This window comes from Quercus lobata, chromosome 8 (assembly GCF_001633185.2).
Source record: "Quercus lobata isolate SW786 chromosome 8, ValleyOak3.0 Primary Assembly, whole genome shotgun sequence".
Lineage (NCBI taxonomy): Eukaryota > Viridiplantae > Streptophyta > Magnoliopsida > Fagales > Fagaceae > Quercus > Quercus lobata.
Genome location: NC_044911.1, coordinates 21,627,408 through 21,655,078, shown reverse-complemented (window position 1 = coordinate 21,655,078; position 27,671 = coordinate 21,627,408). Strand labels below are relative to the sequence as shown.

General features: G+C 33.8%; 2 protein-coding genes across 2 annotated transcripts; both read left to right on the top strand.

The window, feature by feature from the left end:
• Nucleotides 1–2,812: 2,812 nt before the first annotated feature.
• LOC115958185 lies at nt 2,813–3,959 on the top strand. Its single transcript, XM_031076574.1, has one exon. The coding sequence runs from the start codon at nt 3,072–3,074 to the stop codon at nt 3,708–3,710; it is 639 nt and encodes a 212-aa protein (XP_030932434.1). The 5' UTR covers nt 2,813–3,071; the 3' UTR covers nt 3,711–3,959.
• Nucleotides 3,960–24,875: 20,916 nt separating this feature from the next.
• Nucleotides 24,876–25,334, top strand: LOC115956596 (probable DNA-directed RNA polymerase subunit delta). The gene has a single exon (XM_031074924.1). The coding sequence runs from the start codon at nt 24,876–24,878 to the stop codon at nt 25,332–25,334; it is 459 nt and encodes a 152-aa protein (XP_030930784.1).
• The last annotated feature ends 2,337 nt before the right edge of the window (nt 25,335–27,671 follow it).

Genomic DNA, 27,671 nt, shown 5'->3' with positions numbered 1-27,671 from the left:
ATTTTTTGAGGAACCAACAATTTAAAATGATCAATTTGACAATCTGAGTTCTTGCTGACATAAGGTTTTAATCATTGGAAAAATATTAGTTGATAAAGTTCTTGGTGATGTTAGAGTAGAGACTGAATGTTAGCCTGTGTTTGTTTATAAGATGTATTGATGCAACATAACTTTTCTTCTATTGGGAATGTATTTCCAGTGCAAAATGAATGAAGTCAAAATCTAAATTTGGAAATCGTTTTAGGTGTATTGAGATTGATAAATAAAAGCTGCAGAGTGCTGAGAAATTATATTAAATAATGATTTATGCAACTAAGTTGGTGCATCAGATATTAACCATCTTGTTTTTGTCTAGTTTTCAAATTTCTTAGAATTTTGGCCCTGTTTCTGAATCAATGCAAACGTATATGTTGGATTAGTTTGTTGTATGAGCTTATTTGTCTGGTTGGATAGGATACAAGCCAAGTTCCCAAGCCTCTGTTTCTTTTTTTTTTGTTTCTCATTTTGTTCATAATTCTTAAATCACAACTTCATCCACAGTTGCCTAAATTGTATTATATGTCTGTATGCCCTGATTACTATTATGAATCCATATGCTAAAGCAGCACTATGAATTTAAAAGGTTGTAACTTATTTTTTTAATGAAATCCTAAATTAAGGTTTGCAAGTAGCTGTTGCTTTTAGAGTTCAACAACCCCCTTTAGAAATTGGACAGTTTATATTGACATAAACTGAAGAGGAACGATGACACCTGATCTGATCAAGTAAAATGGTACATGGCACTTCAGAGCCCTTGAATGGGTCATGGAGTTTTAGATTACATGGGTTTTGTTTAAAATTAACTATGAGCTATGCACAGTTGTATCTGGTTGCAATTGCTTGTAAGAAGGTAAATTTCTTTATATTGCTGTTGTTCTTATTCTCAATATGGTGAGGATTTGGGTACTAGAAATTCTGTGACCAGTTTGATCAGTGTTACTTTTTAGAGGTCACGAGTCCTATTGATTATACTAACCTTACCAAACTAATTTAACTATTGGTTCTTTACTCAAGTTAATTACAGCTTGACTGTGGTGTTGGAAGACTTTGATATTAAGTATCCTTATGAAGTTAATATTCTGAAGAATCTCTGGCATAGTTTACAGCTGAGATATGAATGGTATATTTTTGAAACTGTTAAAACCAATTGATGGTTTTAAATTAAAGTTTGCAGATGATTGATTCTAAAGAGTCTTTCAATCATTTGGAGAAGGTATGGGTTGTTTTCTCAAGACAAGCCCTTGTACACATTTCACTGATAAATCTTTATAACTTTTAGCAGCTTACTCAAAGTTGCTATTGGGTGCTACCATCTCAAGACAAGGTGAGTTGGGGAATAGAGGGTTGGGAAGTTGATTTATATCATGAGCTGTTGCTTTTAGGCTAAGTCTTGGGTTAGATCTTGCATTAGAGTTTGTTCAATTAGGTTGAGGATGAGGTGGCTGTGGTCTGGTTAATTGGAAGTACCCTTGCCATTGTTGAGCTGAAGGCCAATAAACTTTGTTGGTGGGGGGGGGGGAAATGCCAGCTGGAACTGCCCATACACTATCAGCTATGAAAACCAGCTTAGCCTTGATACTTGGTTTGGAAGGTGAAGGGTAGGATACTGGAATTTCTATCTCCATGAGTTTTGGATATGAAAAGAATCTCCACTGAAAACATTTAGGATGCTGAAACTGGAAGCATGGAGTATAGTGGAAGTAGGTTCCACAGTCAAGTTGAACATTTTGATTTCAGTAACTCCGAAATTATTGTCAATCTCTACTCTTTCCCACTTACTCTAAAAAGAATGGAGGGTAAGTGGTTGATATGCGTTCTATTTTTTCAATTTTCTGTTAGGGTGGGCTGCTTGTGTGTTCTAGTAAACTGTCAAGTATGAAATAAGAAGAAACAATTGGTGAATTGGACATCTACAGCGTACAAAGATATAACATTTTAAATAACTCTCTCTCTCTCTCTAAAAAGACAGAATTATATAATTCTCTTGAGTTTTACAAAAATATAGAGAATTATATTTGGTGTGCGGTTGGATTGAAATGAAAAATTAAAATTATTTTACTATTCAGCTTATTTTTGTTACTATTTATGGGTCTTACTGCACTTTTTGACATTATTCATGAGTTTTACTGTACTATTTCAACTAACTTTTACTTTTATCTACATTACTTTCAATAATAATTTTTCAGTTTCAGTAAAATAAGCAGTATTCAAACACACCCTTGATATCCATGATTAAAATGAAGACGTGAAGTACATGTATGAATCAAAATAATAATATATCCAAAAGGCAAAGCCCAAAAGATACTAGAATGTTATGTAATGATATTTATGCCTAAAAAAAAAAGCAATAAAATGCATTCTTTTTTATAATTTATTTATACATAAGATACTAGATGCTCATTAACATATGAAAATCATCTTTACAAGATTGGCAATCCGCATAATCTTTGTCATCTAATTTATTTAAATCAAAAGCCTTAGGAAGAGTATGTTGTGAACTAGAGCTTAGAAAAAATATCTGATACTAAATGATACAACATAAATAGTATCAAAATCCAATAAGTGAAAGACATGTCTAATAAGCAGAATTATGTATTGGATACATCAGTCATCCCTCGTATATGAGAGTTGTGACCTTTGTGGGATCTATTCTCTCATATAAGGGAGGACTTACGCGCACGATACATGATATATTATATATTATGTAATCTTTTTACCTACTAATATTTTAGAATATTTTACAAAACTCCTGTAGCTTTAGTTTTCAACTTTTTTGGAAATATATAAGCTAATGAATTAGTAGTGAGTAGGGCTTGAAATGGGAGATGAGTAGAGGACTCCACCAAGAGGATGTAATATAATTTCTCTAGATGCAGACCAATACGGCAATAAGTAGGTGATGTTTTATTTTATATATTTTTTATTTTTTGAACTAACATCCCCTGTTAAAAGAGAATTTAATTTAAAACCTTTCCACCAAACCCTAAACCCTTCCTTGCCTCTCTGCGGTCACCACCCCACAGACAAGGAATATGTTGAACTCGTATGCGGCAGTCAAAACAACGATGATGCAAGGAGCGCTAACCTTTCAACATCCGATTCTCAATCCTCTTCCTCTCCCTACCTTTGCTCCAAAGAATCACACCCATTGTCCTCTTGCATCCAAACCCAACTGCATATCCTATACAAACAGCGCTTCTCCGTTTTACAAATCAGTTCTTGCTGTTGGAGCCCGTGCAGTTCATCCCTCGCTTACTTCCAAATCTCTCGTAACTGGTTTTCTCAATAGCCCTTTGGAGGATAAGCTCAAGAACCGACGGGATTTGGACTGTCGCTACCTTGAAGAAAAACGCCTTGAACAAAAACGTCGTGGTGGTGGTGGTGGTGATGGTTATGATGACTACCATGCAGTCCCTGAGCCCCGTTTCAATGAATTGGTGCGCGGTGATCCTCAACACAGGGAGGCTAGAGTTGATGATGACCTTGTCTATGGAGATTCTGAAGATGTGAGTGAAGAAGTTAATGACTTTGCCAACCAGGATTCCAAAAGCAGGAGTGGCGTTGATGACGATAATGACTTTGGTCATGAAAACAAACCCAAGCCCAAGCCAAGTTTTGAGGAACTTCTTCCCTTGCTTAAGTGGTCACACTCACTCCAGCATACACAGTGATGAAAAATACATTCGCAAGAATGGTGTTTGATGTATGGTTAACTTCATTTGAGTATTTGAATATGCGTTCATGTCTTTTTATCTCTCAATGTCTCCTTGTTCCTTTCTAGTTTTATTCAGATTTATTTTGTTTTTGGTTGTTGGTTGCCTTGTGTATAGATACTGGTAAAGTGCTTTAGCCTTCTTACACTTTGGGTGGTACCAATGGAAAAGCATTACTGGTGAAGCAATTAATAGTCCCCTTGAATCATCAGAGTAAGAAAAATAAATTGAAAATTGAACAAGATTATAGCATATTAGAATGCCATTAAGAATGTTAAGTACCTTCCTACCCCAAAGCATGTACTGATTGATTGGATTGTTAGAAAATGTGTTGTATCTTTACTCCCAAGATGAATGTTTTAGGGGTCCTAGTTATTGATGATTGCGCTATATTGGTGCAATCAGATTTAGCATTGGCAGCAAGTATAAATACAACTTATTTCTGTACTTTAGCAAGGTGGGATATTATTTCGCATTAAGGCCGGTTGCAAACCTGCAATCTATTTCAACAGGATCCATGGTTGTTATTCCCAGGTTACACATTACTTGATTACGTCCCCCCTACAATGCATATGCCTGAGTCATCCTTAGCTATGTGGATGTTGATCCTTTAGAATTCCGTTTTCTACATCCTGCTAGTTTTTTTTTTTTTTTTTTGGGTACCATAGGTGATCAATGTACTTAATGTACAGTCTCAGACTGTTTCTAGAGTTCCGTGTAAAAGTTGGTCGATAGTAGATTTTTTATGATGCACTCAACAGGTGAATGCTACAAATAAGTTTCAAGATTGTATTGAGAAGATGAAAACAATTTGCTTCTCCTCAAGTTGGTTGGACTGTAATGGATTTCACTTCCTAGCTAGGAAGCTATATTTATAATTTTAGAACATGATGTCGTGGCCTGAGCTATCTATTTTTTCAGTTTTTGAACCAAACCTTTGACATAGTTCAACTACCCATGATTCAATTTGTTTGGGGGATTAGTGCTTCTAAACACCAATCCATTTTAGCTGATGATCCAATCTTTTTGTGTAAGCAATCAAATAGATGTATTATTTGGAATTAGAACTATTCATCGTCTTATTTGTCATTTGGAAGCGCAACACCATCTTAGCTGAACTGATGAGGCTGTCCTATATACCGTGTGGGTCTTCCGGATTGTTTGAATCAATGCAGCTGTATTGAAGCTTCAATTGCTACTTGCTAGTAGTTGCTCAAGCATGACAGTTTACACTGTCATGTAGAAGTGTGGGTGAGTCTTGTAATAGCCTTTGACAGTTACACAAGTTAATCCATAAATCTGTACACACGGAAAACTAAAATGGTAACTTGAAATCATAATTGTGTGGATTAGTGTGTGTGACACTACTCTTATGAACATAATCCAGTATCCTTGAACTTATACCAAATTTGCGATTGTTACTCTCAACAGAAAAGTTTTGGATCCTAGGTCTTTGGGACAAGGGACGCAAATAGAGCAAATAGAACTCTTCCCTTCTCAAGAGATCTACTTCTATACCATAGGCCATCCAGTGACCCACTATTTTTTAATATTGATAGTTTAAATGACAAGTAGTTTTTTCTCTCCCATGGATTCAAGACCACTGTAATAGGAAAAGAAAATGGTAAGAAGGCCAAAAAACATAATAAAAGAAAAGAAAATGCATTAATGTATTTTTTTTTAATGAATTTTGGAAGTTGCAAATGTATTTTAGTCAATTTTTAGGCTTTCAATGTATTCTGGTTATATTTTAGGTTTTCAAAGTATTTTAGGCATTTTAGAGGCTTAGAAGGTATCTTGGTCCTTTTTTAGGTTGTAGGGATAATTCAATCATTTTACGATTTGGGGTATTTTGAACATTGGAGGTTTTAGGTAGGTATGTTGGTAATTTTTAGGTTTAAGGTATTTTAATCATTTTGGAGGTTTTGATAGTATTTCAATCATTTTATGGATTTTCAGGGTATTTTAGTCATTTAGATTAAGGCATATTTTAGTCATTTTAGAGGATTTAAGGTATTTTTATTGAAGTTTTATGAATAATTTTATAATTTTTAAGTTTTATTGGGCATTTTGGTTTTTTTGATATCGAAGGGTATTTTGGCTATTTAGGAGGTTTTAAGGTATTTTTTGTTATAAATATTCATACATTATTGTGTAAATGGATGAGTTGGTTATACCTTAAATAATTGGATTGGGTATGGGTTGTAACTAGGTTAAATGGGCAATAGATGATAAATGTATGTTTAAGCACCCAATCCAATTACGACCCACCCAATTGCCACCCCATTAACAATCTACTAGAAAAATTAATTAAATTTGATTGTTAGTTGGGTGTCAATATTTAAAACAACCCATGAACATGAAATTTTTTGTGTGAGTTAGTGTTTAGTTTAAATGGGTTAATGTCAAAAATGGGTTGACATGCTTAACTCGATTATTAAATAGGTCAATTTTGTGTTGAGCTATTTAACCCACAATCAATCTGAGATAATTAATTAGGTTATTTTAAGAAATAAATTTATCAATATGACCATTACAATTATTTTATTAATATATCAATATGACTGCAAGTTGAAAATAATATGGATCAAATTGACTGTTACAAAAAATGTAGGGATAAAATTAAGGCGAAAACACAGTCAATTTAATCCCTACATTTTGGTCCTTACATTTTGGGATAAAATTAAATGATTGTAATTTGGTCCTTACATTTTGGAAGCGGTAAATTTAGTCCTTATTATTTTCAAGTCATAGTAAATTTAGTCCCTACCGTTAGATGACTAACAAAATTTGCTTAGATGGCAAACGAAATGCACACGTGGCATGAATTAAATATAAATATAAATAGTCATCCTACGTTTCTTAAATGGTGCTTCCATGTCAGCTCTTCCACACGAACTTCCACTTCTATTAATCCTATGTGACTCTCATATGACCCACTTATTAACACCCTTATTGTCAAACATGATTCAATTCAAAATCCCAAAATTAAAATTCCAACCCCTAACCCACGATGAACATGAACTCCTTCTTCACAACCATGTCTTTTCTCTTCTAATCCCCATGATTAAAGCTCCTCTCATCTCGCCGTTCCACTCTCATCTCGCCAACTACATTGCCAATTCCCATCAGAGCTCTTGACCCTCAACAAGATGAAGAAATAGAGAACCCAAACATCAATGACAAAATCGGTGCTTTCACATTCTAGGTCACTCTCTTTCTCTCATATTTTTCCAAAAAATGTTCAATTTACCATTTTTTTTTTTTTTTTTTTGTGGGTAACTTTATATTTGGTTAGAAGATGTGCACCCTTTTTCTCTAACCCTGCATGTGTGTTTGACACCTTTTTTTGTTAGGGCTTGGTGCAAACATTTGCTGAAAACTGGCCACAATATGAACAAAGGATTTGTTGCAAACATTTGTACAATAATTTGAGGAAAAATCACTCTGATGTTCTTATTAGAGAGTTTTTATGGAAAGCTACGAAAGCAACATATCTCCAAGAATATGAGAGGGTCATGAATGAGCTAAAAGAAATTGATGAAGGGGCATACAATTGGTTACAACACCATTCAACAATAATCTGGTCTAGAAATATGTTCCGTGGGGATGCAGTGAGTGAATACAATATTGAACAATATGTGTGAGAGTTTCAACAACAAGATCTTGAAATTTAGAGGGAACTCATAATTAGCATGGTGATCTATCTACGTTCTTCTATAAATTCTCACTTTAATGTAATTCAATAGTTTGATATTTTTTTTGTCCATTTGTTTGTTTGTTTAGCTTGAGGACATTAGGTTGTATTGCATGAGACGATTTCAAGAAAACAAGGAAACAAATTTGAAAGTTGAGTTGGAGTTGTGTCCTAAGGTTAGGAAGAGGTTGTACAAGGAGAAGCTTAGAAGCGGCGAGTGGCTAGCTTGTTGGGCTGGTCATGCCAAGTTTGAGGTAAAAATGGGGTTAAGAGTTTCATTGTGGACTTAGTTGAATACAAGTGTAGTTGTCAGAAATGGGAGATCACCAGCATACCTTGTTGCCAAGCCATTTCATGCATTTTTTTTCAATAGAGAAGATGTTGAAAAACATGTAAATGACCGCTACAAAGTAAATGCATATAAGGCATGCTATGAACCAATGATGGAGCCAATCAACTGGGCTTCCTTTCGTGCAACCTCCCATTAAACGTAGGCCACTTAGTAGGCCTAAAAAGAGTAAAGGACTCTAATGAACCAAATTGCAATACCAAACTTAGAAGAGTAGGAGTCTTTAAGAAGTGTAAGGCATGCGGGATATTAGGACATAATAAAAGAAGTTGCAAAGGGGAAGTTGGAGGAGATTCTTCACTTCCAGGAGCTACTAAAAATTCAAAAAAAAAAAAAAAAGGTAAATACTTGATCTAAGGCCTTATCACTATCTTGTATTGTTTTTTTTCCCCCTCAATTTTTATTATTTTTTTATGTTGTAATTTTGATTATTTGCCTTAGTTAAAATTAAATATAATTGCCTTTTTTGTATAAGCCAATTTAAGATTTTGTTAAAATTATGGTATTGTATTTACTGTTTGTAGTAGCGTGAGGTTGGTCTAAGTGGTGGACCTCCTACCAGTGAACCTAATCAGTCAAGTGCACCACCCACCACCAGTCAAGAAGAATTCCCAAGTGCACCATCCAACTCTAGTGCTGCAACTTCCACTCCAAGTAGAAACAATTGTAGGGGTTCAACAAGGTAAAAAGAAAAAAGAAAAAAAAGAATAGTCATTGATGAGACTTTGAGAGCTACTACAAATGCATAATGTATATGGATGCATTGAGGTTTACTGAAAGCCAACCTCTATGCATGTAAGTAGGATGTGCTAAAGTTATTTTGTAGAAGAGGACAGCTTAATATTTTGTCACTAGCTAGACCTTATATTAAGATGATTGTAATTAATGTTTATGGTCTCCTTGATTTTTGTAATGGCCTCTTTCACATTTGTTTTATAATTGCCTTGACTATTGGATTGTCCTTGATTGTTTACAAGTTGGACATTGAATTTTATTAGCTAAGCAATGGTTTTAATTGTCAATGAAATCATAATTTATTTTTACTTTTGTTATATGTTTATGAATGAGATTCTGTTTTGTGGTTAAACACACAAGTTATTTATTGTTGATAATTATGGTATTGAAATTGATTGTTTATGGTGGTAAACCCAACAGGTTTATGGTGGAGTTAATGGAATTATTGTCAATTTTGTTGAGCCATCATAGGGCATTTGGTGCAGATAATGCAATTGTATTTGGCAGTAAGTGCAGTGTAGTTACTGTACAATTTCAATTATTGCACAATTGGCACTTATTGCACAATTTCAATGCCCAATTTCAGTTATTGCACAATTTGCACATTACTTGATTTTCAAACCCCGTAAGCCCATCTATAAACACACCAACTCAAATGCAGATTACACAACAACAAAAGGAGAGCTTATCTTCCACACCCACGAGTAACCTCAACGGCCACGATGAATGTTAGGTTTTAAATATATATATATATATATATTTTTTTTGGGGAGTTTCACAAGTTCTCTCAAATTAGTTTCTTCCAATACCCCAACGGTGGTCATTAAGGCCACTTATTTGTAAATCCAACAATTATATGTTTGTATTTTTTAACAACTTTAGGTGTCAATTAAATTTGTTTCTTTGTACTAAAAACACAATCATCATGCCAAAATCATGAAGCAATTGCCATGTTGCTGGCATGTATAATACTTTTCATGCAAAATATGGCCACAATGTTGTAAAATATTACCTTTATTTAATAGATAGTAAGTGGGGAGGGGGATGTGGGATTCGAATTATGTACATTGAACACCAAAAAAGTGTCATTACTACAATTCTATACCCCAAACATTACTTTGACTTGTATAGGTTTAAAAGAAATAGACTATACAGATTATAAGACCAAAATGGTCAAATATCACTGTTGGCCAAAATTTTAGCAAACTACCACTGTTTTCAAAATATTTAGGGAAGTACCACTCTTTTGGAACTCAAGTTATATGTAAAACTCCATTTTCAAGAACTCGAGTACCATGTAAGAAAAGAAAGTAGGTTTTCATGTGCTGTGTAATTTGGTTTAAAAGTTGAAAATTTTTCACTTTTTGCGGTGTGGGTCTTTGACACTCCAGTTAGGTAGTCACATGAAAAAAGGAAGCTCCAAGACTGTTTTTTCCCAAGCTCCAAGACTCTTCTTTTCCAAGCTCTAGGATTTGCATAGTTTCACATTTGTTTTTTGTGAGGTTGGACTTTGAATTTTTGAAGAGAAACTTTACTCCATGTCAAAGATGTGGCCTTACTTCAGGATTTGCACTGTTTCAAAGCTCCAGGATCTACACAGTTTCACATTTTACGGAGCTTGTCTCACAAGTTTTATGCGTGTGGGACAAGTTGAAGTGAAGAAGAAAAGAAATAGACTTTGGTGAGGAGAAGTTTTACCATACTCAAGTTTTATAAACTTGCGTAAAAGTGGGGAACTCAAGTTTTTTAAACTTGAGTTACATGTTGTAGACACTAGATTTTGCACCCATGATTTAATTAAGGAAGGTGACTAGAGCGACCATTCATGTACCCAAAATTCATGATTTCATTACGTGCATTCATTTTTTCATTGCATATCAAAAAAATGATCTTGAGATTCTAACGGTTGCGATGGTATGCCCAATTTCCAAATCGGACCGTCGGATCGAAAGATATCGCATGATCAAGTTCGCACAGTCAGCATGCATTGTGTCTAGGTAGAATCAACCATGCATGATTAATATAATTAATTCTGATTGGTTAAACAATTAAAATTAACTAAATGATTTTGTGATTGGTTGTTAGTTAGTATCAAAAATAGGCTTGCTTGCATGGGAATAAAGGGGATAATTGGATAACAATAAAATTGTGGATAATCAAGATTTTTTAAAGTATTTATCTACAAGATAATTGTTGTTGAAAAGACTAGAATTGTCTGAAAAAGAGTTTAATTTTTAGACTGTGGATAAAAATGTGTCTAAGTACAAGTCCTGGCTCAAAAAATTTCAAAAAAGGAATCCAAAATGGACCAGAACTCAAAAGCAGGCCTGGCACCCAAAAGTGGCCTAGCACTTTTGGAGTGCCAAACGGCACTATTCAAGTGCCAATTGGCACAAACGTAGGCCTTAGCCCGAGGGCACTTAGATTAAGATAAAACTCATCCTTTTTGATTTTTTCGAGATAAGGACACATTCCAGTTCGTATTTTGATCATTTTGCTATTTTTTTGAGCCTCCCAACCTCTATAAATAGAGGTTGCATCTCAAAATTCAGCACACTTTTCCACGCTCTCTAATTTCCCCTCTTTCTGACTCTCATTTCTTTTATTTTCTCTCTTACATTAAAGATAGTCTAGAGGCTCTAGCCTTAGGAATTTCTTTTTTGTAAGCAAGATATTTTAGGTTTCAAAGATAATTGAATAAATTTCTTTGAACCCTAAAATATTCCCTCAATAAGAAGAGCATATTTAGGCAAGAGGTAGTTTTTCTTTAATTTTTTTTTTCTTCTGTCTATTTTAATTTGGTAATGCATGAGTAAATGTTCTTTTAGTTTTAATTTCTAAATGCTCATATCATGTGTTGTCAATATTTTGTTGAAATATGTTCTCAATGTTTTTATTGTCAAGATCTTTTTTTTTTAGATTCAAAAATCTATTTATCATTACATCTTTTTCAAAAATCATAAAACTGATTTACATCTTCCTTAGATGTAAATCTGAATTTTTCTAAAACCATAAAATTGATTTGTATCTTCCTTAGATACGAATCTGAATTGTTCAAAATAAAATTGATTTGTATCTTCCTTAGATACAGATTTGAATTTTTTTAAAATAAAAACTAATTTGTATCTTCCTTAGATGCAGATCTGAATTTTTTCTAATACAAAAACAGATTTGTATCTTTCTTAGATGCAGATTTGGTCTTTTTTAAAAACAAAAAACAGATTTATATCTTTTTTAGATGTAGATCTGATTTTTTTTTTTAAAACATAGCAGATTTCGAAATAAAAAGAAGGTCATAAGTAGTAATTTGCTTTTTTTGTTTGATACAAGTAGCGTAGGTTTATTTCATGAATGTGGTTCTCTTCTTAAAAAAGAAAAAGATTTTTATTTTTATTTTACATAAAAAATAGATTTGATTTTTTCTAACTCTCAAAAAATCTAGATTTTTTCATCCATAAAACATATCTGATTTTTTTTACATACAAACCAAAATCTTTTTTTTTTTATAAAAATTTTATTACAAAACATATCTGATATTTTTAAACCAAAAGAATTTGTTTTATTTAGTAAAAATAGACCTGATTTTTTTTTTTTTACCAAAACTAATTTTTTTAACCTATACCAATAAAAATTTGATTTTTTTATTTTTTATTTTTATGAATCAAATCAAAATTTTTTTTTTTTACTCACAAAAACATATTTGAATTTTTAACAAAGAAGAAGACACATTCAGAAATAGACTTATGTAACTTAGTTTAGTTAAGTGTCTCATGTATGAAACATATCATTCATATCATGCATAAAGGGGTACATTGGTCATAAGAGTTTAGAAGACAAGACTCTGTCTGGGCAGAATGGGTGCCTAACACCTTCCCATTCCGTAACCTAGCCTCCAAATTTAGTGTCTTTGAATTGGTAGACCTAGGCTTTATCTTTGTTTTTATTTTGGGTAGATTGTAACTAGGACAAAAAGCCATGTAATTCTTTGGTAGTTTGTAACTAGGACCCAAAACCATGTAATACTCAATTTATCAAGTTTGTGTTTTTTTATTTTATTTTATTCAACCAATGAGAACAGAACATTTTAGTCATGTAAAGTTCTATTTAATTTTTTCTTATTTTTTGTATAAAAAATAAGTGGCGACTCAACACCACTTACCCAAAAAGAGAGGTGTCTAGAAAAAGCACTCAAAAATCTCTTTTTTGAGAGCACCTAATTTTTTGGTCTCTCACAGTGGCGACTCCACTAGGGATGTCGAGGGCTAAGCGTCATGTTAGACTTAAGTGACCAAATAGGTACCCTTGTTTTTGCATGGTCTTGCATGATATTATTGTTTGTTTGTTTATGTATGTTTTGAGATGTTGTATGATATTTTGTTGTTTGTATTGTTTATTAAAAGGTTTTCCTAATTGTCATAGTGTGTGCCATCAAAACAACAAATATGTATGCACCCCTTCCAACAACAATGTGATGGTAGTAACCATGGATCACCGGTCTTCATTAGATTTGGGTACCTAGTGGCGAACTCACCAACTCATAAGTGGCGAACTCACCAACTCATAACCTAAAGTCATTAGATCATTTCTTATTGACTATAAAGGACAGACCATGCCATTTGGACCAACGCAATGTTCATTACATTACAAGTTGGGAGGTGTAACATCCTAACTATGGGAAACAATGAAACAACAAACCCACCCTACAACGTAATGACTTAGAACCTATCCTTAGGCTGGTCCATGTTAAAATTGCATTGCATGGAGTGTGTGTTTGTTTTGCTTGGTTGGTTGATGTAGATGGCAACCTAGCTTTAATTGACCCAAGAAAGCCCGAGAGAGAGAGAGAGAGAGAGAGAGAGTGTGAAGGCAGAGTTTGGTCAAGATCAGATGGAAGACTCCAAAGAGAATCCAAGAACGACACTCAAGTTAGCAATTCCAGTTCCAAGCCCATCACGGTACTGAAGCCCATGAGCATTGAAGACACTCTGCTGTTGCAACATCACAATCCCATGTTTGACCTAACAGTTCCAGTTCCAAGCCCATCACGGTACTAAAGCCCGTGAGCATAGAAGACACTCCATTGTTGCAACATCACAATCCTGTGTTCGACCTTCAAGACAACCCAAAGCCAAAATCCACCGAGATTTCAACCTTTTGGATCACAAGTTCATCAAAAGTCAAGCCCATCAAGCCTAAGGAAGGTTCAACCTTAATGAGTCAAGAAAGGATTGAAGATGTTCTCAATTCCATCCTAGAAGGTCAAGAGAAGATAAACAAAGAGCTACCCTAAATCTCCTAGATAGCCAACTCTACATTACAATTCAGCTTAGCCAATCAAGCTATGCTCTCTACCTTGTGCATGGATAATTCACCATACCCGAAGAGATCCCACACTTCCAATTTCTAAAGAAAAGAGCTAGGGATTTCAATGATTTTTCTCTCCAACTATCCTCTCCAATCAACAAGAACATGTCAATAGACTCTATCCCAAAGGAGGTAGTGCCTTACCACATCAGTAACAGTGTAGTCAAACCATCAACTAGCAATTGTAGGTGTTGAAGGAATTTTTCAGAACTACACATGACTTTGAGTGAAGCCTTGGAGAAACTACAAGCTAAGTGAGTACTGAAGCCATTGGATCCAAAGCCAATACCATAACCCATGCCTAGAAGCTACAACCCTAATTCTGATTGAAAATATCATCAGGGAGGAGGCCACACAATTGACAAGTGTTTTCACTTAAGGCATGATATTCAAGATTTGATTGATCAACAAGTCATTACTCCGCCTTCATCAACCATTCATCTTGACTTTGTTTGAATTTCATTTTACAAGTTTTTTTTTTAGATTGACTCTTTGGTCTTATTGTTTATTAAAATCCATGCTATGTTTGATGCATTTGGTTTGTCATGTTATGTATGTAAATCAAAAAAAAAAAAAAAAAAAGGGAAAAAAGAAGAAGAGAAAGGGGTCAAAAAAATTCGAAAATTAAAAAAAAAAAAAGATTTTTCAACTAGGGACATTGGGCCCTTAAGTCATTTCAGTTCATTTCCCCAAAAAAAAAATTGCACTAGGGGCATTGGGCCTTCTTAGTAACCTTTTTCTAAAAACCTTTTTTTTGTTCCTTCAAAACTCCAAAATATTTTTTCAAAAGCCTTCTTTTCAAGAGAATACAAGTAGATCCATTTGACAAAACTTCTTTCAAATCATGGTGATTAATTGCTCTACCAATCAATTTGTTCCAAAGAGGGATTTAACTTCATTCAATCCATATAAGGACTTTTGCTAAACATTCAAAATATGATAAGAAAAGGTCCTATAAGTCAATGAAAGAAATACATCCATTCATCCAAATTTCTCAAACCATATACACTCAACCCCAGTCTCTACAGAATTTTTCACATTGTTGGAGCATTTATACTTCTGTTCCAAGAATAATTTATTAAAAGCGTTTAAGTCACTGTGCTTCCAAGAAAGCATCACTAGGGATAGGAGGCCGCCTTCGGTAACCCACATTATTCCTTGACACCTATTACAATAATTATCCATTGCTAGCCAACTTGAGCCTTTAAACAGTTAGCCTGTTTATCAATGAACCCACTAAAAACTTAAACCTAGGGTGGGGAAATTAAGTATGCATGCTTAAATCTCAAGATGAGGAAGTGTTGACCTCATGGATCCAACACCACTTGGTAAGGTCCTCAATGAAGACAATATGACAAGTTCAAAAAAGGAAGATTCATCAAGTTCAGAAAAGAGAGTTCATCAAAGCTAGATAGAAAGGAAATCCATCAAGGAGAGATAAGATTTTGAGAAAGCATCAAACTGTGTGAAAAAAGAAAAGAAAAAAAGAGAAGGCCATCAAGCTAGGAAAGACTTCAACCCGAGAGAGAGAGAGAGAGAGAGAGAGAGAGAGAGAGAGAGAGAAGTGAATGTAAGAATTTACATTAAGTTATGAGAGAATACTAATTCATCAAAAGACACGAGAGATATGAGATTCCATGAAAGATCATTCAAGTTGAGAGGGAGGAGCAAAAATGAAGATTCATCAAAAGCAAAATTCAATCAAATTGAGGAAGATGAGGAAAAAAAAAGTAAAATACATTTCATAAAAAAAAAAAAGGTGTGTTCAGTCAAGAAACAAAATGAAAATGCATTAGAAAGGATAAGAGGGTATCAAGGAGAAATACAAATTCATCCAGGAAAGATGAAATTCTGCTAAACTGAAAGAAAAAATATTTAGTTGAGTGAAAGGCAACAAAATTCCAAAAAAATAAAAATAAAAACAAAAAAAGCTCGCTAGGCTGAAAACCCGAAAGGGCAGTTTAGGCAAAAATTAGAGCCCAAAAAAAAAAAAAAAAAGGCTGAAAACCTGAAAAGGTGGTCTAGGCAAAAATTAGGGCCAAAAAAAAAAAAAAATCACAAAAAATGAGAGTGAGTGATCTGACCACAAGATAGGATGCTAAGAAGACCAAAAAGAGGAAGTTGTTGAGCTAAAAAAAATCAAGACCAAATGAAAGGAATCAATGAAGACCGATGAGAAGATGATGAACATGACAAGGATTTTAGCACAAGAGTCAATGATGAAAGATGTGAAAAAAAAAAAAAAAATCTTCCAATGCTTGAATTTAAAGTATTGCATACTTGGGGAAACATCATAAGGATTTTTTAAGCCTTTTATATCCTTCCTTTCAATAACTTGAACCCGGCCTACATTACAACCTTTGAATAAAGTCCTCATTGAAGTCTTACTAATTGAAAGCATGCATTTAGCTCTGATAATATTTTCTCTTGGATTAAGAAGGAAAATTGCTCAAGATTATCAAGCCCCATAGGCTGATATTTTTAAAAGACAAATTTCACAAATTCTCAAGTGACTGAAATTTTTTTCTAAGCTCCAAACACTCACTTGGTTTGCTCCCAACAGAAAATAACTCTCAAGAGAACAAATTTCCAAATTCTCAAAAATTTTCAAATCTTCAAACTTAGGATTTTTCCCTTTCTTTCTTACTCCCAATATGTGTGATTCCCAAGCATTTCATTTCTTTGATTGTCTTTAAAGACTTAATCTAAAAAAATTTTAGAATGAAGAAGCAAATTTGATTTCATGTTTTTAATAATTTCAGATCTTTTCTAGCCAATAAGATCGAGTTAACAATTGAGCATCATGATTGGTCAAAGAGGTTGTTGAAAGGATCAACTTTTGTTCATTTGAAAAAGAGAAAATTTCAAAAAGTCTCATCCTCACTAAATTGCCTTTTTTTTTTTTTTTTTTTTTTTTTTTAAAAAAAAAAAAAAAGAGAGAAAAAGAGACTGATTTCAAAAATTCATTTTTCAAAAGAAGGTTTTCAAAAAAACTTTCTTCGAACTATGTTTGGACTTGATCCTCTATGAAAGAGGTACATCGGCAGCCTTTTCAAAGGCCTGGTCACAATCACCCAAAAAGAAATTTCATTTCAAAAAAGATTTTTCAAAACTTTGATTACAAACTATGTCTGGACCTGATCCTCTATGAGAGAGGTACATAGGCAGCCTTTTCAAAGGCCCGGTCACAATCACCCAAAAAGAAACTTCATTTCAAAAAATTTTTTTCAAAGCTTCATTTTTTTTCAAAACTTTGTTTTTGAACTACGTCTGGACCTGATCCTCTATAAGAGAGGTATGTAGGCAACTTTTCTAAAGGCCCGGTCACAATCACTCAAAAATTTTTTTTTTTCAAAGACTCAAAATCAAGACATTTCTTTGTGTGAATTTAGGCTAAGAATCTGTTTTGCATTAAGCATATCATCAATTTTCTATGCAAGCATGTCTAAACTAGGGGCATTGGGCCAAAACATTTTTATAATAACTGATTACTAACAAGCTCATGGAAAGAATCTTTTGCAGGAGGTGGACATGGATCTTTTATCTACTCAACAATCACCATCAATCTTCAGTTTAGATGCTACCATCATTCTAGCAGTCCTTGTTTTGCCCAGTTTTGTGATTTTGATCTTGTTCTACTTAAATTTTTCTTTATTAAGGTCCCTACACAATAAGATTTTTCAAAATTCACATTGATTATTGAACTAGGGGCATTCGGCCATGCCTCATCCATTTTGAAAAAAGAAAAAGAAAAAGAAATCATCTTGTCCTCAAATATCAAGGTTTTCAAAAAGTCATGCATCAATTCATAAAATAGGGGCATTCAACCATTCCTCATTCATTTTCAAAAAAGAGACCACCACCATCATCCTTGCATAAAAAACCAAGATGTCAAGATTTCAAAAAATCATCATGCATTTATTTCTAAACTAGGGTCTTAAAAACACAGATCAAGCATCATTGGGACTCCAAGTCCGCCAACGTGAAGATCTCCTCGACCCACCTCTAGAGGAGCCACCTTCAGTGTTTCCTTTCTGACTTGCATAAAACTGAGATTCCTGCTGCCGATTTTGAAGCTCAAGATTTCTAATCCTTTCCTCCATAGATCTTATGGTGGCATCAGCCAATGCCAGTCAACTCACCTGAAAAATCAACAAAGACAAGTGTTAGACCGATCATTAGGATAACCAAAGAAAATCTCATGCCCAACAAAAATTTTCAAAGACCAAAAATTTCATGCCACCATAAATTTTTTCCAAACCCATACCCACAAAATTTTGCCATGCTCATGAAATAAGACTTACACATGCCAACAAATTTTCTGCACTCATCATGAATTTGTTCAACCAAGCCTATACAACAAATTTTTCATAACTTCAATGCCCCTAAAATTCAAGCCAAAATTCATTCAACAACATCACAAATTGCCAACATTGCCAAAATTCATGACTCACCAACATTGTTCAAGTTACATCATGCCCAAAAAATACAACAATTCAAAAAATGTCCCAAAGCCAAGATTACAATATGTTCAACCACGCAATACCCCAAATTTCAACAAGAGCACACGACAACAAAATGACAATCTCTCAACATCAAACTCTCAATTCCAAATGTCAAATTTTCAATCTCAAGTTTTAAGTTTTCGATTCCAAATTTTAAAATCCCAAATTTTCAAGCTTCAAATTTCAAGTTCACTTCCAAATTTCCAATTTCAAGTTCCAAATTTCAAACTTCAAAGATAAAATCTTTTTCAAAGTGTGAGAGATTGCGCCCCCGGCCCGTTTTTTATAGGATGTTGGGCCAAACCCACGTAAATGGGTGGAGTAGTGTTATTGTCTCTCAAAATGGAGGTTCGACTAGTTATATTTTCCCCTTTAGATTAAGAGTTTTACAATGAAGTCGCCACTTATTTAATTATTGGAGTAAATAAGAAAACCAAAATTGAAAAATTCCTCATTTTATTAATTTACAATTGAATTTACATTGATCATAGGAAAATTACATGGCTTTGATCCAGATACAATCTAAGATAAAATACATAGCTTTGTTTCCTAGTTACAATCTAAAAATTGAAAATTACAAGGATAAGCACTGGTCTATCAACCTTTGATCTAAGTTCAAAGGCTATGTTACAAGGTGGGAAGGTGTGAGGCACCCACTTTACCCGGTGAAACCGGTCTTTTAGACTATGGTGTCCAACATTCGTATCACATTATTCAATATGTGATCAATCAATTTGCCTGTTGAATTTAATGTGTGTGCATGTGATAAACCCTAATTCAATTTATTAAGTATTGCATTTGGATTAAAAAAAAATTCTAGTGAATGTGTGTGGATGGTGATAACCTAGATTCAAGGATTTGAAAGAATTATTAAACAAACATGTTTTTCATATTTTTGATGTGGATTTAAGATTAAATCTAGCGATATGCATGGACATGTGATAAACAATTAAGAACATGTGAAGAACACATAAGAACAATTAAAAACATTCAAACATATTCAAGAGAATTTAAATAGTTACTATCATGCTTTAATCCTAAATTCTCATCATGGAAACACAAAAAAACAAGTTAGGGAAAGAGATTATACCTTTATGCAAGATCCATATGGTGGAGGAGACTCTTGGTAGAGGTCTTAAGGGTAGAGGAAAAGAAGAGTTAGGAGAGGAAGAGTGAGTCTCAGAAAGACCAAGATATGACAAAACTACTTAACTTCACTAGAATTCAAGAGAGGGGAAGAGAGGGGGTTTTTAATTTGTGTCCTTTGGAATGAAGGAGAGGGGGAGTTTATATAGTAGTGGTGGAGGAAATATGAATGAAAGGTCATTTAATAAGGGTTGAAAAAAAATCATGAACCTAGACCTCATTTTAGCCTTAGGGGAAATTTGGTGCATTAAATGGAAAGATTGGTGGGAGTGAGGAGCAAGCCAAAATTTGGTTTTCCTGTAACTGCTATAGTAGCCCGTAGAGCTAATTTCGAAAAATCATATCTGACTCAATTCTGATCAGAATTGTCTCGTTCTTGTGCTCAAATTAAAGCCCCAGATGTCTAGTTTCTGAGACAATTAACCTCATTCACAGATTCAAAATATTCTGAGAGATATCGATGAAATGGTGAGCAGAGATCATTTGTTAGAAAATGATTTCAACACAATTAACATTAATAGGTCCCAAATTAGCTCCCAATTAACATTAAATGGCTCCAATCACTCCCATTTCAGACTTAATTGGTTCCAAATTTACCCTAATTAAAAGATAATTTCACAAATTACTCATTGAATAATTAATATTTGACTATCTAGTTAATTAGATGTGTGCAACCCTACCATAAAATGTAGTCCTAACCAATCAAATTATGACACATCATCATTCTCAAATTGATTATATTTATAACCAATTGAAATCAATTATTCATAATCACATATAGTCAGACTCAATTTGTGATAGTGCATTTTGGTCATTAAAATTTGATTTGATGATAACTTTCAATCTGATGGTCCGATTAGGGCTTATGACCAGTCGATTTGATCGTTACAATATCAAGATCATTTTGGTGAAATGAGATTAAGTATCTAGTGACCAAAATCAAGATGTATATTTCCAATGTGAAATTACCCTTTTATCCTCCATGTGAGGTTAAATGCGGGTTGCAAAATGGGATGTCAACACAAAAAAACTACAAAAACCAATCAAAGTTTTCTTCCTAGAAATGAAAAAAAATTCAAATCAAGAAGGAACAAATGGAGATCACACATCTCAAAAATAGTGGGACCACAAAGCACTCATCGTTTAAAGTCTAATCCCAAATTTTGACTTTTTGCAAGCAACAACAAGATCGAAGTAGAGAAGCCCTTTGATCGACATTTCAACAATTTAGGATCAAAGTAGAGAAGAACTTTGATCGTCATTTCAATAGTTCAGGTCAAAGTAGAGATGCCCTTTGATCAACATTTGAACAAGCTCAGATCGAGGTAGAAAAGCCCCTTGGTCAGTATAACTCCGGTTCCGAGGTAGAAAAGACCCTTGGTTACCTTTCATCAAGATCGAGGTAGAAAAGTCCCTTGGTTACCTTTCATCAAGACTGAGGTAGAAAAGCCCTTGGTCGCCCCAGCTTCGGTTCCAAGGTAGAAAAGCCTATCGGTTACCTTTTATCAAGATCGAGGTAGAAAAGCCCCTTGGTTGTCATAGCTTTGGTTCTGAGGTAGAAAAGCCCCTTGGTCACCCCAGCTCCAGTTTTGAGGTAGAAAAGCCCCTTGATTACCTTTTATCAAGATCAATGTAGAAAAGGCCCCTTAGTCGTCACAGCTCCGGTTTCGAGGTAGAAAAGCCACTTGGTTACCTTTTATCAAGATCGAGGTAAAAAAGCCCCTTGGTTGCCCCAGTTTCGATTTCGAGATAGAAAAGCCCCTTGGTCATCACAGCTCTGGTTCCAAGGTAGAAAAGCCCCTTGGTTACCTTTCATTAAGATCTAAGGTAGAAAAGCCTCTTGGTTAACTTTCATTTAGATCGAGGTAGAGAAGCCCCTTGTTCAACCCTCCACATTCAGACTGAGATAGAGAAGCCTCTCAGTCACCCCAATCATCAAGAATCACTTCAAAATTCATCAGCTATCAAGTAGGTCAAGTATTCACAATTTTCATTTTTGTCAAAGAGTAAGGCACTAGTTTTATATTCCAAGATTTTAGGTTTGAGGGCTAGGTAATCTTTGAAAATTCAATCTCAATTAAATCATGGCCGCTAAAATCAGTGTCTTTGTTTTACATTGACATTCACTTTCGAAGCTCTGTCAATGAGGGGCATTCTGTAAACACTCGATTTTGCACCCATGATTTAATTAAGAAAGATGACTAGAGTGACCATTCATGTACCCAAAATTCATGATTGCATTACGTGCATTAATTTGTTCATTGTATATCATAAAAATGATCTTGAGATTCTAACAGTTGCGACGGTATGCCGGTTTCCAAATCAGATTGTCGGATCGAAAGATATCGCATGATCAAGGTTACACAGTTAGCATGCATTGTGTTTAGGTAGAATCAACCATGCATGATTAATTTAAATTTATTCTGATTGGTCAAACAATTAAAATTAATTAAATGATTTTGTGATTGATTGTTAGTTAGTGTCAAAAATAGGCTTGCTTGCATAAGAATAAAGGCGATAATTGAATAACAATAAAATTGTGGATAATCAAGACTTTTTGAAGTATTTATCTACAAGATAATTGTTGCTAAAAAGACTTGAATTGTTAGAAAAAGAGTTTACTTTTTAGAATGTGGAATAAAAATGCATCTAAGTACAAGTCCTGGCTCAAATAATCTCAAAAAGGGAGTCAAAAATAGATTAGAACTCAAAAGCGTGCTTGGCACCCAAAAGTGCCTTTTGGAGTGCCGATTGGCACAAACACGGGCCTCGGCCTGAAGGCACTTAGATCAAGATAAAACTCATCCTTTTTTATTTTTTCAAGATAAGGACGTGTCTCAGTTCATATTCTGATCATTTAGCTATTTTTTTCGAGCCTCCCAACCTCTATAAATAGAGGTTGCATTTCAAAATTCAACACACTTTTTCACGCTCTTTGATTTCCCCTCTTTATGACTCTCATGTCTTTTATTTTCTCTCTTATGTTAAAGACATTCTGAAAGCTCTGGCCTTAAGAATTTCTTTTTTGTAAGCAAGATATTTTAGGTTTCAAAGATAATTGAATAAATTTCTTTGAACCCTAAAATATTCCCTCAATAAGAAGAGCACGTCCATGCAAAAGGTAGTTTTTCTTTACTTTTTTTTTCTTCTGTTTCTTTTAATTTGGTAATGCATGACTAAATGGTCTTTAGTTTTAATTTCCAAATGCTCATATCATGTGTTGTCAATATTTTGTTGAAATATTTTCTCAATGTTTTTATTGTCATGATCTTCATTTTTAGTTTCAAAAATCTGCTTATCATTATATCTTTTTCAAAAATCATAAAACTGATTTACATCTTCCTTAGATGTAAGTCTGAATTTTTCAAAAACCATAAAACTGATTTGTATCTTCCTTAGATACAGATCTGATTCTTTCAAAATAAAAATTGATTTGTATCTTCCTTAGATGCAATTCTGAATTTTTTTTAATACAAAAACAAATTTGTATCTTCCTTAGATGCAAATTTGGATTTTTTTTACACAAAAAACAGATTTATATCTTCTTTAGATGTAGATTTGATTTTTTTTAAACATAACAAATTTTGAAATAAAAAGAAGGTCATTAGTAATGATTTGTTTGTTTTGTTTGATGCAAGTAGCGTAGGTTTATTTCATGAATGTGGTTTTCTTATTAAAAAAGAAAAAAAAATTTATTTTTATTTTACATAAAAATAGATTTGATTTTTTCTAACTCTCTACAAATCTAGATCATTTTTATCCATAAAACAGATCTGATTTTTTTACATACAAACCAATTTTTTTTTATAAATTTAATTACAAAACAGGTCTGATATTTTTAAACCAAAAGACTTTGTTTTATTTAATAAAAACATATTTGATTTTTTTTTTACCAAAACTAATTTTTTTTAACCTAGACCAAAACAGATTTGATTTTTTTTATGAATCAAATCAATTGTTTTTACTCACTAAAACAGATCTGAATTTTTAACAAAGAAGATGACACATTCATAAATAGACTTATGTAACTTAGTTTAGTTAAGTATCTCATGTATGCAACATATCATTCATATCATGCATAAAGGGGTACATTGGTCATGAGAGTCTAGAAGACTAGACTTTGTCTAGGCAAAATGGGAGCCTAACACCTTCCCATTCCGTAACCTAGCTTCCGAATTTAGTGTCTTTGGATAGGTAGACCTAGGCTTTATCTTTGTTTTTATTTTGGGTAGATTGTAACTAGGACAAAAAGCCATGTAATTCTTTGGTAGTTTGTAACTAGGACCTAAAGCCATGTAATATTCTATTTATCAAGTTTGTATTTTTTTTTTATTCAATCAATGAGAACGGAACATTTTAGTCATGTAAAGTTGTATTTCATTTTTTTCTAATTTTTTTTTTGTATAAAAAATAAGTGGCGACTCCACACCACCTACCCAAAAAGAGAGATGTCTTGAAATAGCACTCAAAAATCTCTTTTTTGAGAGCATCTAATTTTTCGGTCTCTCACACATGTCAAACTCGAGTTCCCTAAATTTGAGTTTTGATACATTGCTATATATTTTATAAACAGTGGTAGATTGCTAAATATTTCAGGCAAACATGTTTTTTGACTATTTTGGCTCAAATTAGAAAAGAGAGAGAAAGTATATAATTTTGTATGCAACAAATGTATATATAGATTATCTGTCATAATCAATACGGTCCGTGCAAAAAGATAAATATCTGGGGGTTGGGCTAACCAACTCAATGATAACCTCAAAATCTCATATGATGAGGATTGTAATAATATTATTAACTCCAAAGGATTGATTTAATGATTTCTAAGGTCTTACGAGATTTATAAGGTTCTCTATAATTATGTTATTGGCATCATCTCAAAGAAATTTTCCAGTAATTATCAGATGTGTGTGAGATGAGAACTACAAATACCTAAGAGTATTGTTAACAGAGAAAAAAAATCACAGATTTTGGAATGGTTATTTGTGATTTTTTTGGGTCATATTAAACTAATTTTTTGTGATAAGACTTAAAGAGTATAAATATCCCTAATTTTTTTTTGGAAGGATCAACAGCAGTCGGGCTCATATATACCCAAAATTGAAACAGGCCTAAAATGCAACCTTAGCAAAGCCCAATCGCAAAAACGTGGCAACCTTTACCAAACAGGAAGTCTCTAGAACCACCTTCTGCACACACCAGAAGACCACATGTCCTCCTAAAACCCTAAACCTAAAATCCTAAACCCTCCATATATGAAACTACACGCTTGGCTACTCTGTACTCAGCCTCCACTTCCATAGTTTTCACTTCCCTAAGACTTAACAATGGCAACCAGAATGGTACTTGGAAACACCAAAGTTCCCTTCCATATCCTTCACAATCGCATCGTCCAGAAATGCAATGGCATAAACAATACCTCCAAGGTGGCTGCTTATAACATTGTATTCAAAAAAAGAGAATGTGGGTTCTTTGGGTTTGATCTAAAGGGGGAGGAGGGTGTTGTAGCTGTTGACAAAGGCGAGAGGGCTAGTGGTGGCGTCTTTGTTGAGAAAGCTGATAAAAAAACTGGTTTGGTAAATGGGTATTTTGCCAAGGACCAGACTCGGGTTGTAAAGGTTGCTAGTCAGCGACGTGTCGATGATGATGATGATGAGGAATTGGATGATGAGTTGGATGGGTTTGATGAAGATGAGTGGGATGATGAGGATGAGTATGTTGATGATGACTTTGTTGAGGAAGAGGATGAAGATGACGATGATTTTCAAGCTAGGAAGAGGAAGTGAGTCTTTGATCATCATTGATGAAATTGTTTTTTGACTATATTTGTTTTCCTTCTTCTTAAAGGGTTAAGATTGTAGTATTGGGTTGTACTCTTTCAGTTGCACATTTTCTTGGTTAATACTATTAGATTTAGTACTTGTTGAATATTGATTTTCTCCCTTTACTGTGGTTATTACTTACTATCATGATGGCGACGAGTGTGTCTATGAGAAATGATTGAATGTATACAGGGTCTTATTTTATGCTGGTGAAATCAAGCATCCCCAATAGCCTCTCTAAATGCATTTTTCTCTTAATTTTGGAGAGAGAACCCTCTAAACAACACTCTAGCAGTTTCTCCAAATATTTTTGATAATGCGATTTCTTAGACACTTTTTTACGCTCTCTTCTTTTTTCTTTTCTGTTCAACAAAGAATAATTGTTTGTCTGGAAATTAATTTGAACATTGTAATATGTTTTTTTTTTTTCATAATGTTCTTTAAGACACATCAATTCCTTTTTCAAAATGATACTAGTTGTTTCTTTTCATGTTCTGAATGGTGTCATGTGTGCTTGGCATGGTGCTGAAGCAGAGATAGGATTGGTAAAATTCTATGGCATGTTGAATAATGGTGTGAATCTATCTGTTGAATGATGATTTTTTTTTTCTTTTTTAAGATAACCAAATATTCCAAATTGAGAAGATAAATAGTAAGGACCAAGGAAGACAATGAGAGATAGCATTGGCAACATATTGAAATGGCACCATGTAAATTGGTACAAAATCAATTTATACACCGACGATAATTTTTGGGAGATTCAAGGGAATTACACTTCGGACACCACATTGTAGATGATAGGGGAATGGAAAATAAGATAGTTCTTATACGGATAAGGCCATGAGATTTTCAAAGAAAAGTGAATAAATTAAGGTGATGCTTGCATTATCCAATTCTAGGATTCAAGATAAGTGGAAGAAGTAAGGTTATGGCGAAGGAATTTGTAAGCTAAAGAGACTGTACAAATCCTTGAAAAGGAGTTTTATATGAGTGTTTGAGAATTTGATTAAAATTTGGAATGAGAGTAACATTGATGAGATTCTTAAAGTAATTCAGTCATTTAATGGAGAACAAGATTCTTAAAGTAATTCAGTCATTTAATGGAGAACAAGATGGATGTTCCAAGTAAAGGAAGGGGAGAGGGGGAGATCACATATCCTAAAGTAAAAGACAATTTCTCACACGTTTGAGATCCTAAAAAAAAAAAAAAAAAAACAAACAAACAAATCTAGGGATCATTGGAAGCCTTTTTTTTCTTTTTTTTTTTTTTTTTTTTTTTTTTTTTTTTTTTTTTTTTTTTTTAAGTGAGAGTGGAGATAGGTAGAGGTGAAATTTGAATCACCAACATGAGGCATCACAAATGATGTTATTACTGCTAGACTATCACTTAAACTCCCGAAAACCTTTCATTAGTAACACATTACCTGGTAGAATAGATTCTTATGTCATTGAGGAGTTTTTTTATTTTTTTTATTTGTTTGATTGTGGCTTGAAGAAAGTTAGTATGTGGAAAATATTCTATTTTAAAACCTGTGCCCAAAGTATTTGGATTATGTCAAAAATGCCAAGGAGCGTGATATAGAAATAGAATTCCAAGGCTAATTTTATAAGGAAGTATCACAAATTCCTACCCCAAAGCACACTGGCAACATAGTGGGTAGTCGAGTTGATCATTACAGGCAGGAAAGCATAGGAACGACTATCAAAAACTCCTATTAAGCATGGTACGTAATGTCTTCAAGATTGGGGCATTGGACCGATGGAGAAGGGCGGGGGGGGGGGGGGGGGGGGGGGGGGTGGTGTGGGGCATTCACATCCAAAATTGTCGACTCTTTCACATCATTTATAACAAGTGGACATTATGCGAAACATTATACATTTGAAAGTGTGAAACAATAATTTTCCAACATGAAGTGGGGAAGATAACATTCAAGAAATCTCGTTCCCATGATTAACTTACTAAAATCTGCTTCCCATATGCAGTGAATGGTAGCAGAGCATTAATTATGTAAAAGTATTTTATGTAATTTTAGGATATAAAAATAGTCTATGCTTTAAATTCTTATAAAATATGTGGGGAAGCTGGGCCAATAGGATGGAGTCTTTGGGCTCAAACTTCCATTTTATTTGTATTCTGGTTTAGGCTTATCTCACAGTGGGAGATCTAAGAAATGATGTTACGGGTTTTTGATGGAAGCAAACGGTTGTTGGACCCCAAACTCTTACAACTCTGGCCTAGCCGAGACGTTGGCTATATTATCAAGCCCTCTCTCTCTCTCTCTCTCTCTCTTTTCTTCCCAA